At 37.4% G+C, this 19019-nt stretch overlaps 1 protein-coding gene across 2 annotated transcripts in view; it reads right to left on the bottom strand.

Moving 5' to 3' along the window:
• Positions 1 to 19019, bottom strand: part of plcb1 (phospholipase C beta 1) — a 63732-nt gene that overhangs the window by 32341 nt on the left and 12372 nt on the right. Inside the window, exons 5-15 of one of the 2 annotated variants that reach the window (XM_061911377.1) lie at positions 18212 to 18291; positions 15993 to 16046; positions 14280 to 14355; positions 11998 to 12098; positions 11666 to 11832; positions 7854 to 8000; positions 7633 to 7790; positions 6186 to 6268; positions 6032 to 6116; positions 5770 to 5935; positions 2614 to 2669 (exon numbers count right to left, since the gene is read on the bottom strand). In XM_061911377.1, coding sequence (XP_061767361.1) covers positions 2614 to 2669; positions 5770 to 5935; positions 6032 to 6116; positions 6186 to 6268; positions 7633 to 7790; positions 7854 to 8000; positions 11666 to 11832; positions 11998 to 12098; positions 14280 to 14355; positions 15993 to 16046; positions 18212 to 18291 — 1173 coding nt within the window. Of the gene's footprint in view, positions 1 to 2613; positions 2673 to 5769; positions 5936 to 6031; positions 6117 to 6185; positions 6269 to 7632; positions 7791 to 7853; positions 8001 to 11665; positions 11833 to 11997; positions 12099 to 14279; positions 14356 to 15992; positions 16047 to 18211; positions 18292 to 19019 lie in introns of both variants that reach the window. The other variant, XM_061911376.1, reaches the window with a different exon arrangement.

Raw genomic sequence — 19019 nt, 5'->3', positions numbered from 1 at the left:
TATATATATATATATAGACTCCTCTTCCTCCTATCCAGGAGATCGCAAAAAGCCGCTGCCTGACCAGGGCTCAGAAAGTCTGCAAAGACTCCTCCCACTCCCACCAAGGACTGTTTTTACTGCTGGACTCTAGGAAGAGGTTCCGCAGCCTCCGAAGCAGAACCTCCAGGTTCTGTAACAGCTTCTTCCCTCAGGCCGTAGGACTCTTGAGAGCATTTTAATTACATTATACTCTTAACTCCCCCCCGAAATGGATTAACTCGCTGGAATAAAAAAGACGATATAACATACATCCATAAAACTGGACGCATGTGAAAAAGTGCAATATATTTATCTGTACAGTAATCTATTTATTTATTTATACATATATATATATTTATTTATTTTATATATATATATTTATATATCATTTATATATATTTATTTAATTATACATGCACCTTATTGCTTTTTTTTAATATCCTGCACTACCATGAGCTTATGTAACGAAATTTCGTTTTTATCTGTGCTGTAAAGTTCAAATGTGAATGACAATAAAAAGGAAGTCTAAATCTAAGTATAATATATATATATATATATATATATATATATATATATATTCCAATCTATTCCACATGGCCAAGTTCTCATCAGGGACAAATCAAATCAATTTTATTTATAAAGCATATTTAAAATTTACCACAGGGGTAGCCAAAGTGCTGTACAATAGGCAGGTTAAAAGATACCACAAGAAAAAGGAGCAAACACAACACGAACACAACAGGATAAAAAAACAAAAACAAAAACCAATAAAGAACAAACACAAAAGAGAGACAATCCAATCCTTAATTGTTGTGACCATTTCAAGTTCAACCTTATGAGCGGTTTTTATTTTTGGAATATTCAATGGCATTTTGAAATCACACCGCCTTCGAGTTCTCTGCATGTAACATTAGTCTCAGCTGGGTCGAACAGCCATGAACAACATCAAAAGCAGACTGCAGGAATTCAAAGTTTGGCATGACAATAAATGACCGCGTCGTCTACATAAAAATGGAATGACAAAGCAGAAGAATATTTAGATTAAGATGAAGAAAGAGAAGATGAAGATGATGAAGAAGAAAAATGAAGAAGCAGAAAATGATGATGATGAAAGAAGATGATGAAAAAGTAGAAAAGAAAGAAGAAAAAACAGAAGAAAAGGAAGAAGGTGAAAAAACAGAACAAAATTAAGATGAAGATGAAGAAGAAGGAGGGGAAGAAGACGATGATGAAGAAGAATATGAAGAAGCAGAAATTGATGAAGATGAAGCAAGGAAGATGATGAAAAAGTAGAAGAAGAGGAAGGAGCAGAAGAAGATTTAGATTAGGATGAATGTGAAAAAGAAATAAAAGACGTAGACCAAAAAGCAGAAGAAAAAAAGATTAAGAAGCAGAAGAAGATAAGGATGAATATGAAGAAGTAAATGATGAAGACGATGAAAAATTAGAAGAAGAAGAAGTGGAAGAATATTTAAATTAGGATGAAGATGAAAAAAACTAGGAGAAAAAGAAAGAGACAAAGAAGGCGGCGGAGAAGATGAAGAAGCGGAAAAGGATGAAGATGAAGGTGGAGATGAAGAAGAAGAAGAAAAAAAGATTAAGAAGCAGAAGAAGATAGGAATGAAGATGAGGAAGTACATTAAGAAGATGATGATAAACTAGAAGAAGAAGAGGAAGAAGCAGAAGATTTAGATTAAGATGAAGAAGGATAAGAAGATGATGAAGAAGAAGAGGAATAAGTAAAAGAAGATTTAGATTAAGATTAAGAAGGATAGGAAGATGAAGAAGATGATGACAAAGTGGAAGAAGAAGAAAAAGAGGAACAAAACTGAAGAATATTTAGATTACAATGAAGAAGGAGAAGAAGATGAAGAAGAACAAGAAGATTTTAATTAACATGAAGATTAAGATGAAGAATAAGGAGAAGAAGACAAAGAATAAGAAGATAAGAATGAAGAAAAACAAGAAGACAAATAATAATAAGAAGAAGATGAAGAAGAAAAAGAAGAAGGAGAAGGAGTAGGAGAAGAATAAGTTGCCACTGAGCCTTCCTGCAGCAATGTAGGTCACATCTACACGGTATCTCTCTTCTGCTTAGCTTTAAAAACGTCCATTTTTTTGGGGACGTGAAATCCAGTTTTTGTCCTTCTATCCTGGCATCTTTTACACTTTTCGTTTTGTTTCTTTCGGTACTGCAACCCAAAATCCTGCGTCTGCAACAGTCAGAGCGTGGGCTCATTAGAGGAGCGCCCCAGCTTTCATGGTCCGTGAACAAGGCGACAGAGATGGACGGACATGAAGACCATACAAGATATCTCTGCCAAAAATGCAAACTTTGTGTAAATATCTCGACAAATGTGAGCTGCTGCCTCACAGAAGAGGCAGCAGCTCACACATTCTCATACTTTCTGCAACATCCAGCAAGAAATGAGATGGCTGATCTTGAAAAATGTCTCAACTATAATCTTGGTGAAGGAGCCCAGAATAGTTTTTGGGAATATTTTACGAGGAACCCCTGAAAAAAACCACAAGGCTCGATGTCTACTTCAGACGTGGAGTTTTCACCCCTTGGCCCATGTTTGAATCACTGACCTTTTTGCCGTCGTCGTCTTCGTCGTCGTCCTCCTCCTCGCTCTCGGCGTCCATGTCTGCTGCAGTGACAGAAAGACGACGGAGTCAGCAACGTTTGCAAACAAAGTGAGTCCAGCTCGCTTGTCAGGGAGACCCGACACAGGAGGTGCATCAAGAAAGTCTCACTTTGGACTGATTGATGCTAACTATGACTTACACTTTCTCATCTGCTTACCGAGTTATGGCCAAAGTCATGAAAACATTCCTTTTTTACTCATCTCTTGTCCAAACCACTATTTGAGACAAATGTTACTGTGGGGGTTCGTCTCCTTCGCTGCCTGTGCCTGGGTTTTGTCAGAGCTAAGACACTTTTATGGCTTTGATACATTCTTGGAGTCCAGTGGAAACGACTCAAACCCCCACCTCCTCACAGACTAAGTATAGCCCGGTTGGTAGAATGGCCATGCCAGCAACTTGAAGGTTCCAGGTTCGATCCCCGCTTCTGCCATCCGAGTCACTGTCGTTGTGTCCTTGGGCAAGACACTTTACCCCATACTTGCCAACCCACCCGGACTTTCCAGGAGACTCCCGGGACAAATTTTCTCCCGAAAATCTCCCGAAATTCAGGCGGAGCTGGAGGCCACGCCCCCTCCAGCTCCATGCAGACCTGAGTGAGGACAGCCTGTTTTCACGTCCGCTTTCCCACGATATTAACAGTGTGTCTGCCCAATGACGTTATAACTGTAGAATGATCGAGGGCGAGTTCTTGGTTTCTTATGTGGGTTTATTGTTAGGCAGTTTCATTAACGTCCTCCCAACGCAGTAACAACACACAACAACAGCAGTCACGTTTTCGTCTACCGTAAGGTAGTTTGTCTGCCGTAAACAGCAATGTTGTGACACTTTTAAACAGGACAATACTGCCATCTACTGTACATGCATATGGTTGGAAAAATAGTGACAGAGAATAGAACAAGGATGGACAATTCAACCCTTAACTCAACAAAGAGTAGATGAGTGTTATGTGTGTGTATATGTGTAAATAAATGAACACTGCAATTCAAGTATTTATTTCATATATATATATATATATATATATACTTGGTGAATTCAGCTGTAAATATACTCCTCCCCTCTTAACCACGCCCTCGCCCCACCCCCGACCATGCCCCCCACCTCCCGAAATCGGCTGTCTCAAGGTTGGCAAGTATGCTTTACCCACATGCTCCTAGTGCCACCCACACTGGTTTAAATGTAACTTACACATTGGGTTTCACTATGTAAAGCGCTCTGAGTCACTAGAGAAAAAACGCTATATAAATATAATTCACTTCACTTCACTAAGAGTGCTGTACATTGCAAAAACTGAAATCTAAGTCAGATTAAATATCTCAAATAAGGGTGATATTTGCTCATTTTCTGTCCGATAAGATAATTCTTCTCACTAAGCAGATTTTATGTTAGAGTGTTTTACTTGTTTTAAGTGTTTTGGTCCTAAATGATCTTAGTAAGATATTCCAGCTTGTTGCTGAGATTTGATGACCTATATTGAGTAAAACATGCTTGAAACTAGAATATCAACTGTTGCAAAGCTGTGTCATTAACACTCAAAAGTAGAGATGCCAATAAATGCCTTAAAATGTGATATCGGAAATTATCGGTATCGGTTTAAAAAGAAAAAAAAATATGACTTTTTAAAACGCCGCTCTGTACACGGACGTAGGGAGAAGTACAGAGCGCTAATAAACCTTTGCGTGCTGGCCCAATCACATAATATCCAGGTCTTTTCACACACACAAGTGAATGCACTGAGGGTGGCCGTATAAACAACTTTAACACTGTTACAAATATGCCCCACACTGTGAACCCACACCAAACAAGAATGACAAAAACATTTCGGGAGAACATCCGCACCGTAACACAACATAAACACAACAGAACAAATACACAGGATCCCTTGCAGCACTAACTCTTCCGGGGACGCTACAATATACACCACCCGCTAACCCCCCTCTGCCATTCGGGAGGAGCTCAAAGTAAAGCCGCTGCTCCTTCACATCAAGAGGGATGAGGTGGTTCATTTATTTACACATCTGGTCAGGATGCCACCTGAACGCCTCCCTCGGGAGACCCAAGACACGTTGGGAAGACTATGTTTCCTGGGAACGCCTCGGGATCCCCCGGGAAGAGCTGGACGAAGTGGCTGGGGAGAGGAAAGTCTGGGCTTCCCTGCTTAGGCTGCTGCCCCCGCGACCCTACCTCGGATAAGCGGAAGAAGATGGATGGATGGATGGAGACAAGCAGCAAAAAAAAAGCATTTTATACCACTTGTTTCTGTGCTAATAACAGATAGACATCTGGTAACGATTTATCACACACATCTAAGAGCTTGCAATATTGCTAAGTATAGGGGGCCGTATTGATATTTTTTTATTAAAAAAAAAAGATGCTAAAAATTATATATCTAAAGACAAAACTTTGTGTTAAAAGTGACGAAGTATATTATTATTAATCATTAATTTAAATATGTGAACTACCGTATTTCCTTGAATTGCCGCAGGGCATATAGTATGCACCTGCCTTGAATTACTGCCGGGTCAAACCCGCTTCCCAAAATAATTAGCGCACGCTTAGTATTACCGCCTGGTCAAACTCGTGACGTCACGAATGACACTTCCCCTGTCGTAATTTTCAAAATGGAGGAGGCTGATTTCAATACCGGTAATTTGAAATTGTATAAAGGGAAGAAGATTAAGAGCTATTCAGTAGGATTTAAGGTCCAAACTTACATCACACTCAAATTTTCACTGCATACCTTTGGTAAGTGCCGGAGTGAGAAAAGGCTTTAAAATAATTAGCGCATGCTTACTTTTACCGCATGCCTTTGGTAAGCGCAGGAGTGAGAAGAGGTTTTAAATTAATTAGCGCCCCGGCGGCAATTCAAGGAAATATGGTATTTCTTACTAATTCTGATTTTTTGCTCTTTTATCTGTTGTCTTTTAGATAGATATGTAATTATTTGAACATTTTAGCAGACAGGTCAGCTATATTTGCACAAAGAATCGGTATCGAAGAAGAATCGCACACATGTAAGGTTTTGTTCAAGAGAACATTTCTAATGCAGCTTCTGTATTGGCCGCCAGCAAATGGTACAGGTGAGTGTCGTGTGTGTTCTACCTCCTGTGTTGTTGCTAGGAGACGGCGATTCAGGGCCCTGATTGGCCGGCAGCTCCGTCAGCCTCTTGGTGTCGGCGCCATTGGAGGCTTTGTGCGACTTTTTGTTCTTGATGAGGATTTTGCCCATCAGCTCCTGAGGACTTGGCAGCGGCACGCCCGACTCCAGCTGTGTTCCATTTTAAAGCCGTCATCACAAATATACTTTCTGACCTGAGTGTGTGTGTGTGTGTGTGTGTGTGTGTGTGTGTGTGTGTGTACTTACAGGGTATTTGTCCAGTGGGTCAATCAGTAGCGCCTCCCCAAAGATTGATCGACAATATTCGGCCATCTTAGCTTGCTGCTTCAACCTGACGGAACAGTGAAACATCTGGTACGTTTCACTTGAGATCAAAGTGAAAGTGAATGTCAGTTCTTACGAGTCGACGTGATTCTCGAAAGACAAGATGACTGGGAAAGGCGACGTCTTAAAGGCGCACTCTGCGATGGCCTCTATCACTTCCTGCCAATAGACAACAAATAAAGTAATTAATAAACTAAGAAAAGTACAGAAAATGTCAATAAGAATACTTTTAAATAAATAACTATTTTACTATTCATTTAATACATTAATCATATCATATATTGGAAATGACAATAAATAATTAAAAATGTAAATAAACAAACATTTGTTACACTACAGATACTATTTATTATAATAAGAAATATAATGAATAAAACAATAATGATGATAAAAAATTTAAAAGATAAAATAATGATGAAAATAATAATTATGGTGATAAAACAGTAAAGAAAAAAAATAATAGCAATAAAAATAATAACTATGATAAAATAAGACATTAAAATAATGACAATAATAATAATTATGATAACAGAATTTTAATGATAAACAATAATAGTAGCAATAAAATGATAATGAAATAGGACATTAGAATAAAAAAATAGAAATAAAATAAGAATAGTAATAATGATAAAGAATAATAATAGCAATGAAAATGATAATGAAATAAGACATTCAAATAATAATAATTATTATAAAAATAATAATAGTGATAAAGAATAACAATAGCAATAAAACAAGAGTGATAATAAAAAATAGGACAATCAAATAATAAAGAACAAATAATACGAATAATAATGATAAAGAATAATAGCAATACAAATAATAACAATAATAAAATAACTTGACATAAAATAATAATACAAATAATATCAATTATGATAGTATATTAAAGATAATAAAACATTATTAATAGTAATACAAATAATAATAATGAATATAATACAAATACGATAAAAAAATAAATAAGATAAAACAAAAAAAGAATAGTTCCACATACATGTTTAATAATAGTATTATAATAGAATAATAATGATAAAGAATAACATTAGCAATAAAATAACAATGATAATAAAATAATATGCCAATAAAATAAAGTAAAAAATAATACAGATAATAATGATGAAGAATAATAGCAATAAAAATGACAATAATAAAATGACGAGACATTAAAATAATACAAATAATATCAATTATGGTAGTATATTGAAGATAATAAAATAATATTATTAATAGTAATACAAATAATAATATTGAAAATAATACAAATACGATAAAAAAATAAATAAGAAAAAACAAAAAAAGAATTGTTCCACATACATTACAAATAATAATGATAGCTGATCAAATGTATAAAAAAAAAAACCCTGTATTTCTTAAAAATATATATTTGATCTCCTAAATCAAAGCTGGAAGTCTACACTTGAACCGAGTCTTGTTCATTCTGCATCACGTTATAAAAACTCACTGACTCTCCAAACGTGGAGCACACTTCTCCGCGCTGAAAGAGACCGGAAGCGAGTCACCTTGAAGCAGATCTCCGAAGTCATGGTGAATCCGTGCGTGATGACGGGCTCCTCCTCGGCGGTCCTTCCCTTCCACACGTCCAACTCCACGCAGCGACACCCGGCCAGCAGGACCTGCCGGTACATTTCCACCGAGGAACTTCCCGCCAGCTGACCCGCTGGAAGGACACGCCGACACTTTGAACTGACGCGCCCGCGCAGGTGTGTGAGCGGCTACCTACCTGTCAGGTAAGTGTTGTGGGAGGAGTTAATGAAGTAGTGAGACAGAGGGAAGCTCATGTCTTCCGACTGGTCCAGTTTGTCCGGCGGGATGACGCCGTTCTCATCGCTGGACAGGTAACTGGAGAAGGCCTGCATGGTGATGACACCTGCCACACACACACACACACACACACACACACACACACACACACACACACACACACACACACACACACACACACACACACACACACACACACACACACTTAAAGTAACTCATTTATTGCATGTGTGTGTTCTTGTATTTCTACCCTTCTTGAGTCATAAAGGACCAGTACCTTCCATATGAGGACTGGTGAACAATTAAGACATAAATCATGCTCCCAATACGGAAAACCATTGCATCTAATAGAGAGGCAAATACTAGAGTCCGTGAACATTGCTCCAAAGTCAGGATTTTTTGTTGATTTAATGTGCATACAGAAGTAAACATTGACAGGTGTAAATAGCAGCAATATATGATAAAACAAGATAGAGAAGGACTTCCCCATTCATCCCTGAAAAAACCTGGCAGGTGAACAGCTAATTTTACGACTTTCGGCGCTGATGTAAGACATCCTGCATACTAATTTAACGTTACTAAGACTATAGTGCCTGTGATCAGTTGGCGACTTGTCCAGGGTGTACACCGCCTTCCGCCCGATTGTAGCTGAGATAGGCACCAGCGCCCCCCGCAACCCTAAAGGGAATAAGTGTGGAAAATGGATGGAAGACTATAGTGGCCATTAACAGTTAGCTTCCACAGCTGGGTTGCCCAAAGTGCGGCACAGGGGCCATCTGTGGTCCGTGACTCCTTTGTCATATGCCTTAAGCCAGGGGTCTAAAACGTACGACTTGAGGGCCGGATCAGGCCCGGGAACAGGTTTTATCCGGCCCGCGGGATGAGTTTGCTAAGTATAAAAATTAACCTAAAATTTTTCAAGGAAAGAAACTGCTGTTCTAAATGTGTCCACTAGATGTCGCAATTGCAATTATTTGTATCTTTGTAGATGATGCTACATATGTAAAAAATACACTACATGATGTTAGTATGAGGAAAATGATCAAACGACATAAATAAAATCCTGTAATTTGATTTTGATATAATTGTTTTATCGTGATAAATTGAAAATGAACACCAATGAGTTGACTGATGAACATTATCACATAATTTACTCAGAAAATATAAATAACAACAAGTAAAGATAGAATACTATAAACCACAATAGGTCATTGTAAAAAAAACACACACACACACACACACAACATTATGATTTGTACAATTTCAGAACATGCTTGTATTTTAAAACAAAAAAAACAATTTGAAGTTGTCTTTATTTTTAAGTTATTGTGCCGTGATTTTTACAAGTCCGGCCCACTTTGGAGTAGATTTTTCTCCATGTGGCCCCCGATCTAAAATGAGTTTGACACCCCTGCTTTAAGCACATTGCAAAAAATAGAGAATGTCTCATTTGCACCCTTGGTGGTGAAATCTATCAAAATGAGGGAGGTCTAAAAAGGAGGTATTTTTCAAATTGACAGTTTTAAAAGTGCTCCCCCTCTAGTCAACATATGCAATAACAAGTATGTGTAAGAAATGTAAATGCGACTTGTTTGGCCAACATTAATAAACAAAATAAATTAAATATGTATATAGAGACATACCGTAATAACTTGAAGTAAATAATGAAGATTAGAAAACAATTACACAAATAAAAATTAAACAATTAACTGAAATTAGTCTTTTTCTCTCAATGTGTCGACTTTTTTCTTATAAAATTGGGAAAAATTTCTCATATTATTTCTGTTTCTGTAATATTGCAATATTTTCTTGTAAAATTATTACTTTTTAATGCAAAATGGTGACATTTGTGATATTCTTTTATCACAATATTGTAAACGTTTTTGTTGTTCTTTTAAAATAGTGAAATTTTTTGGAGTAAAATTATGACTTTTGTCATAATGTTGCCAAGTAAAATTGCGATTATTATCAAAATATTGCTAAAATGTTTAGGTTTTCTTATAAAATTGTGACTTTTGTCAAGTAAAATTACGACTCTTTTCATAAAATTGCCAATATTTTAAGCTTTTCTTGCACAATGACGACTGTTATTGAGTAAAATTCCGACTTTTATCATAATATTGCACAAATGTTCAGTTTTTCTTATAAACTTTTGACTAACGTTGAGGAAAATGACAAATTTTATTATCCATCCATCCATCCATCATCTTCCGCTTATCCGAGGTCGGGTCGCGGGGGCAACAGCCTAAGCAGGGAAACCCACACTTCCCTCTCTCCAGCGACTTCGTCTAGCTCTTCCCGGGGGATCCCGAGGCGTTCCCAGGCCAGCCGGGAGACATAGTCTTCCCAACGTGTCCTGGGTCTTCCCCGTGGCCTTCTACCGGTTGGACGTGCCCTAAACACCTCCCTAGGGAGGCGTTCGGGTGGCATCCTGACCAGATGCCCGAACCACCTCATCTGGCTCCTCTCGATGTGAAGGAGGAGCGGCTTTACTTTGAGTTCCTCCCGGATGGCAGAGCTTCTCACCCTATCTCTAAGGGAGAGCCCCGCCACACGGCGGAGGAAACTAATTTCGGCCGCTTGTACCCGTGATCTTATCCTTTCGGTCATGACCCAAAGCTCATGACCATAGGTGAGGATGGGAACGTAGATCGACCGGTAAATTGAGAGCTTTGCCTTTCGGCTCAGCTCCTTCTTCACCACAACAGATCGGTACAACGTCCGCATTACTGAAGACGCCGCACCGATCCGCCTGTCGATCTCACGATCCACTCTTCCCTCACTCGTGAACAAGACTCCTAGGTATTTGAACTCCTCCACTTGGGGCAGGGTCTCCTCCCCAACCCGGAGATGGCATTCCACCCTTTTCCGGGCGAGAACCATGGACTCGGACTTGGAGGTGCTGATTCTCATTCCGGTCGCTTCACACTCGGCTGCGAACCGATCCAGCGAGAGCTGAAGATCCCGGTCAGATGAAGCCATCAGGACCACATCATCTGCAAAAAGCAGAGACCTAATCCTGCGGTTACCAAACCGGAACCCCTCAACGCCTTGACTGCGCCTAGAAGTTCTGTCCATAAAAGTTATGAACAGAATCGGTGACAAAGGACACCCTTGGCGGAGTCCAACCCTCACTGGAAATGTGTTCGACTTACTGCCGGCAATGCGGACCAAGCTCTGGCACTGATCGTACAGGGAACGGACCGCCACAATAAGACAGTCCGATACCCCATACTCTCTGAGCACTCCCCACAGGACTTCCCGAGGGACACGGTCGAATGCCTTCTCCAAGTCCACAAAGCACATGTAGACTGGTTGGGCAAACTCCCATGCACCTCAAGAACCCTGCCGAGAGTATAGAGCTGGTCCACAGTTCCACGACCAGGACTAAAACCACACTGTTCCTCCTGAATCCGAGGTTCGACTATCCGACGTAGCCTCCTCTTTTATTATAACACTGCCAAAATTCTGAGTTTTTCTCGTGAAATTGTGACCTTTTTCTTGTGAAATTTCAACAAAATTTTTCACAACAAGCTTTTTTTATATTTGCATAGTATGTATATATTATTAAGGTTGTAAATATACATTTTTATATATCTAGAAAGGGTGGTCCTAAAGAGGTAGGCTTTTTTCACAGGTGTCAAGAAGGTAACAAATACAAGAGTGTGTGTGTGTGTGTGTGTGTGTGTGTGTGTGTGTGTGTGTGTGTGTGTGTGTGTGTGTGTGTGTGTGTATGTGTGTGTGTGTGTGTGTGTGTGTGTGTGTGAGTACCCCGCTCCAACAGCGCCTTGTCCTGCTGGTGTCGATCCAGCAGTGTTTGGGTCTGGGCTGTTCGCAGAGGCGGGTAGAGGATCTCGTTGAGTCTGGGGTCTCTCTGCTTGTTGTTGATGAAGTCCGTCATCTGCTCCACAGACATGCCGCCATCGCCGTCGCCCCCCCTGACAAGCACACCGGGGGGGACACTTAGACTTAGACAAACTTTTGTAGTCCATAGGGGAAATTGTTACAAGTACGACCCCCAAGTTAAAAAGTTTGGACACCCCTGTCTTAGACAAACGTCTTTGCACCCCCTGCTGCCAGGGCATGGAAGTGTTCTTACTCACTGCAGTTTGAAGATGCTGCCGAGCTCGGGGCGAGGACACAAGTGGTCCAGGAAGCTCCTGTAGACCTCCAGGGTGAAGTCCTCCAGTCTGATGCCGTCACCCTGTCAAGAACTTGCACGTCAACACTTTTCTCGTTTGTGACGCTCTTTTGCGCTCTCCGGGCACTTTGAGCGTGAAGGGGAGAGTGCCAGGCTAGACGGTGAGGTCACACCAGGAGGACAGGAGAAGCTCAAAAGACTCATCAGGATCAGAGAGCACTTTTTACATTGTTAGTATTTCAAAGATGCCGTGTCAGTATTTTCATGAACATGAACGTGGATAAGGAGTGTCGATGTTACATAGCGATACATTTTCAAAAACTGCTTTTATTAAAAAAATGAAAGTTACAAAATATTATTTTTAAACCACAAGATGTGTGATGTGTTATCAAGAATTTTAAGTTAATTAAAATTACGTCTGATAATCCATTTTTCCATTAAAATTTATGATGAACGTTTCAATACAAATATAATTATTTCTCAATTGAATTTTATTAGTGTTATTTATTGTTTTGAGATGTTTGTAGATGTAACTTTTCATATGTAATATTTTAAATAAATATTGTATATTTTAACATAATAAAATAAGATTATTATTCTTTTATCTCTATTATTTTGTGATATTTCAGTTTGTTTTGATTAGTTTCACTTACTGTCTTTGAATTTCTTCAACTTTCCAATCTTATTTGCCACAAAACAAATATATTTGAATGAAATATAACAAATAAATGTAAATAAAATATGGATTTGTGATATTTGATATCATTTTGATTTGAGTAGCGATACAGATTGGATGTTGCGTGTCTCTAGATTTGGATTTTCAAATTAATTTGCCTTAAATTAAATACATCTAATATACTTCAATTTAGTAACATTGATGTAGTTATATTTTAGTTTGTATATATATATATATATATATATGTATATATAATACATATATTTTTTATTTGTATATATACATGTATATATTTACATATACGTATATATTTACATATACATATATAAAATATGTATATATGTTATATGTATATATACATGTATATATTTACATATATGTATATTTACATTTATATACATATACGTATATATGTACATATACATATATTTACATATATGTATATTTACATTTATATACATATACGTATATATGTACTTATATAAATATATGTATACATATACATACATTATTACATATATACGTAGACATATACATATATCTGTAGACATATACATATATACATTCATATAGACACATACATTCATACATATATATACTTACATACTTTCATATATATATATAAATATGTGTGTGTGTGTGTGTATATTTGCCTTTAATCAAATGGCTCAAAATACATTTGCATTAAAAGCAAAACATTAGAGATTAAACATTATTTTGTAATATTTAATTGTTATTAGCGTTATTGTTTTCAAATATTTTGAGCTAAACCATCCATCCATCCATTTTCTACCGCTTATTCCCTTTGGGGTCGCGGGGGGCGCTGCTGCCTATCTCAGCTATAATCGGGCGGAAGGCAGCGTACACCCTGGACAAGTCGCCACCTCATCGCAGGGCCAACACAGATAGACAACATTCACACAAATAAATATAAATATAGTGTATCAATGTTGTATGTATTATGATCTACATTTTAGTTTCTCCTCCTTTCTTGTGAGAAGAAACTAAAATATCAAAATAAGATGTATATTATTGATAATGTAGAGAAGATTAATACGTGAAAATACTTCTAACAGACTTTCAAAGACAAACAAAGTAACACCACAAAAAATCTAACTAAAGTATCACCAAGTAATATTTTATTAAAAACATTTTTCCTGATGATTTATTTTATTTAAGAACATTAAATCAATTAAACAGAAAATGAAAATAATTAAATATGCTTATTGTGTCATTAAAGGTCTGTGTGAAGTCTTGTAATTTTAACATACTTTGAAACTAAATTAAATACATTTGAATTCAAAATGTGCCATCTACATTTTGGTATGAACAATATATTTAATATTTGCGATATTTTACTTTGATTTGATTTGTATTACAAATCTAGAAAATTGTATTCAACATATATTTAGAATTCCCCCTTTGGGAGGAATGAATAATCTCAATAAAAAAATTGGCAGCAGACTTCAGAAAATGGCTATGACTCAGTGCGCGTCTTGGAGCTAGTCATTCTATTATTAATAATAATAGATCAATAAATATCGATCAAAGTCTTCCTGCTACTGTACCCGTCCATAAGGTAGGTGGCAGCTTTCCAGGGCGCTCTCCACCCGCTTTCTGTCCAGGGAAAACAACCGAACGATGCTGGAAAAAAAAATCAAACACAAAAATAATAATTTTAATAATTATTAATGTAACTTCTCCCACTAAAACATTATACTGACCAAATGCTAGAATAAATGAATTTAGTGAAAATAGAATACATTGTGTGCTTTTTGGAGGACATTTAGGATGTTAACTGGCTGTCCAGCTTTGCTCCAGTATACACTCTGCAGGACTGCTTGTATCGCACACGATATCATGCACAAGTAAACATTCTGCAGGACTGCTTGTATTGCACATGATATCACACACAAGTAGAAACGCTGCAGGACTGCTTGTATCGCACATATTACACACAAGTAAACACGCTGCAGTACCGCTCGTATTGCACATGATATCCCACACGAATAAAACACGCTACAGGACTGCTTGTATCGCACATGATATCACACACAAGTAGACACGCTGCAGGACTGCCTGTATTGCACATGATATCACACACAAGCAGACACGCTACAGGACTGCTTGTATTGCACATGATATGACACACAAGTAAACACGCTGCAAGCATGCTTGTATCGTACATGATATCACACACAGGTAAACATGCAGAAGGACTACTTGTATCGCACATTATATCACACAGATAAACACATTGCAGAACTGCTTGTATTGCACATGATATTACACAAAAGTAAACACTGCAGGACTGCTCGTATTACACATGATATCACACACGATTAAACGCGCTACAAGACTGCTTGTATCACACATGATATCACACACAAGTAAACACGCTGGAGGACTGCTTGTATAGCACATGATATCACACAGAAGTAAACACGCTGCAAGCATGCTTGTATCGCTCATGATATCACACACACAAGTAAACATGCTGCAGGACTGCTTGTATCACAAACAAGTATACACCCTGCAGGACTGCTTGTATCGCACATGATATTACACACAAGTAAACATGCTGCAGTACTGCTTGTATCGCAAATGATATCACACACAAGTAAACACGCTGCAGTACTGCTTTTATCACACATAATATCACACACAAGTAAACACGCTGCAGGACTGCTTGTATCGCACATGATATCACACACAAATACACGCTGCATACTACTTGTATTGCACATAATATCACGCACTAGTAAAGACTCTGCGGGGCCACTTGTATCGCACATGATATCACACACACACGTAAACACGCGGCATACCGCTTGTATCGCACATGATATCACACACAAGTAAGGATCTTGCTGTGCCACTTGTATCGCACATGATATCACACACAAGTAAACATGCTGCATAGTGCTTGTATCGCACATGAAATCACGCACAAGTAAAGACTCTGCGGGGCCACTTGTATCGCACATTTTACATGCAAGCCAATAACATCCCAAACTGGATCTTGCTGGGATGGGACTGATATTTGCTATCAATATGGTATCGTTGGAGCGTTATGTCCTGCGTCCCACACTAAAACTCCCAGCTGGTGTTCGTGCGTCACTTGCTGGGCAGGTCAGAACTGAATGAAGCACCTCCATGCATCCTGTCCCTCTTTTTACTTTCCAGGTGCACGTGGAAGGAAGTGTATTTTTGGACGCGGCACAGAAGAAAGGAGCGAGGAATGATTCAGGTTCAACAGTTAAGAAAGATGGAGAACTCACTTCTTGACGGGGATCCTGCCCTCGGCGTTGGGCTGCAGAGTCAACTTGACGTATCTGCAACCACAAACACACTCAAACTCTCTCATCTGCGACTTCAAAGACTATTTTTGTAACAACCATTTAATCCAAAATGAGCACTTTTCATGCATTACAGAAGTGAATATTATAACTCACCATTCAGTTAGAATACCATTCGGGAGGTGAGCACTCCATTTAGAATCCATTTCCTATTTGAAATGGTTCTCCCAATAGATGATACAGGTGGTAGATAAGTGAGAATAAAACTTTTTATTAAACAGGTAACAAAAGCTCCTCTGCACTCTTCAGCATCTACATGCTGCCGCTAGGTGACATCATACACAAATACGGTATTAGCTTTCACTGTTATGCTGATGTGGCTGGGGAGAGGGAAGTCTGGGTTTCCCTGCTTAGGCTGTTGCCCCCGCGACCCGACCTCGGATAAGCGGAAGACGATGGATGGATGGATGGAATCTAGTTATATCATAACAATTCAATATTATTATTTATTTTATTATAATTAATTTATTTATATTTTAAATACAATAATAATGTATAAATACAATAATAATGTGTTTTGATAAGTTTGATATAGATTTAAAACATATAGTTACATGTGATTATGGTTTATGGAAATGGTTCTCTAACTTTTTTTCACCAAGTACCACCTTAATGACCAAAAATGAAATGCAGTAGCACAGTAGGCATACACATACATTAAAAACAAGACAGAGTTTTATCTAACAAGTATATTTAATATGTTTGGCCACTGTACCATTACACACAGTTTGAATGCAGAAAAATAAAACACTGTACTTTAATCAGGTGATTCTTGGAGCCCATGTACCACGGGTTGCAAATCGCTGGTTTATGGAGTAAGTTTATTTGGAACATGCAGAGAGTTAGAATATAAGTCATCACATATTTCCAGTTTCTCATTACAACATGTCTGAAGAGGTGTAGGAAGAATTTATTTAATACTATTTTACCTCAATAAATAGTTAAGGGAGTTGTAATTCCCATAATGAGAGGAATTTTTCAAAAAAGTTTAAATTGTATTTCAGGATAATTCTTCTTTATACTTTGTAAATACTTTGAGTTTGAAAAAATAAGTGATACATTTTTTCTTGATAAAATGATGGGAAAAAAATTATATAATGGAATATTAGGGATCAGAAAATGAAAAGAGTAAAGGAACGATAATACAAATTTATATATATATATATATATATATATATATGTGTGTGTGTATATATGTATATATATGTATACAAATATACAGTATATACACATACATATACAGTATATACATACATACATATTTATAAATATATATTTATGTATATAAATATACATATATACATATTTATACATACATACATACATACATACATACATACATACATACATATATATACAAGCGCTGTGAATCTTTGGGCACCACACGATTCGATTAAATTTTTGGATTCAATTAAAAATCAATTCTCGATTCAAAACGATTCTCGATTCCAAATGAATACTTTTTTAATAACATTGGATGCCAGTTCTATAATTTACTACATTCATCCATAAATAAAAAGCTGTGATGAATTTCCATATTACTTCAAAGAAAACTTTTTTTTATTAAACACAATTCTACCCAAACATTTAGTAAACTCAAATAAAAATAAGGCAATGAGAGAAGTATCCAACACTTCTCTTTTCTAAACAGTCCAATACTAATTAATATATATACAGTGGGGCAAAAAAGTATCTTGTCAGCCACCGATTGTGCAAGTTCTCCCACTTAAAATGATGACAGAGGTCTGTAATTTTCATCATAGGTACACTTCAACTGTGAGAGACAGAGTGTGAAAAAAAAAATCCAGGATTTCACATTGTAGGAATTTTAATATATATATATATAAAACATTTATATATACATATATACTGTAAATATATACACATACATACGTACACACACACACACACACACACAAACATATATAAAGACATACATACGTGCATAAATACATACATACATACATATATATACATACATATGTGTATATACACATACTGTATATACATACACACATATACTGTACATGTGTGTAGATACATATATACATTCTTACATATATAAAATCCCAATATTTGACATGTGGAAACCCACACACAAATATAAAGATACAAATCAAAGAGCTGAAGTTGTCACTCACGCTTTAAGCAGACTGTGGTCTCTGTTGAGGTTGTGGCTCAGCAGGTTGGAGGCCAGACAGAAAAGTTCCTCACACCACACCTGGACAAGATAACATCCTTACACTCTCAATCAATCAATGTTTATTTATATAGCCCAAAATCACAAATGTCTCAAAGGGCTGCACAAGCCACAACGACATCCCCAGTTCAGATTCCACTTCAGGGTAAGGAAAAACTCAACCCAGTGGGAGAAACTTTGGAGAGGACCGCAGATGTGGATGACCCCCCAACCATCTCCCCCAGGGCGAGAGTCCAGTCTATAGTGGATGTAACATAATATTGAAAGTCCAGTCCATAGTGGATGTATTATAATAGTGAAAGTCCAGTGCATAGTGGATCTAACATAATAGTGAGAGTCCAGTCCATAGTGGATGTAACATAATAGTGGGAGTCCAGTCCATAGTGGATGTAACATGATAGTGGGAGTCCAGTCCATAGTGGATCTAACATAATAGTGAGAGTCCAGTCCATAGTGGATCTAACATAATATTGTGAAAGTCCAGTCCATAGTGGATGTAACATAATAGTGGGAGTCCAGTCCATAGTGGATGTAATATAATAGTGAGAGTCCAGTCCATAGTGGATCTAACATAATATTGTGAAAGTCCAGTCCATAGTGGATCTAACATAATGGTGAGAGTCCAGTCCATAGTGGATCTAACATAATGGTGATAGTCCAGTCCATAGTGGATCTAACATAATGGTGAGAGTCCAGTCCATAGTGAATCTAACATAATAGTGAGAGTCCAGTCCATAGTGGATCTAACA

The sequence above is a fragment of the Nerophis ophidion genome, linkage group LG09 (genome assembly GCF_033978795.1).
Source record: "Nerophis ophidion isolate RoL-2023_Sa linkage group LG09, RoL_Noph_v1.0, whole genome shotgun sequence".
NCBI classification, from domain to species: Eukaryota; Metazoa; Chordata; class Actinopteri; order Syngnathiformes; family Syngnathidae; genus Nerophis; species Nerophis ophidion.
The sequence above is the reverse complement of the archived record's forward strand: the minus strand, read 5'-3'. Positions and strand labels throughout refer to the sequence as shown.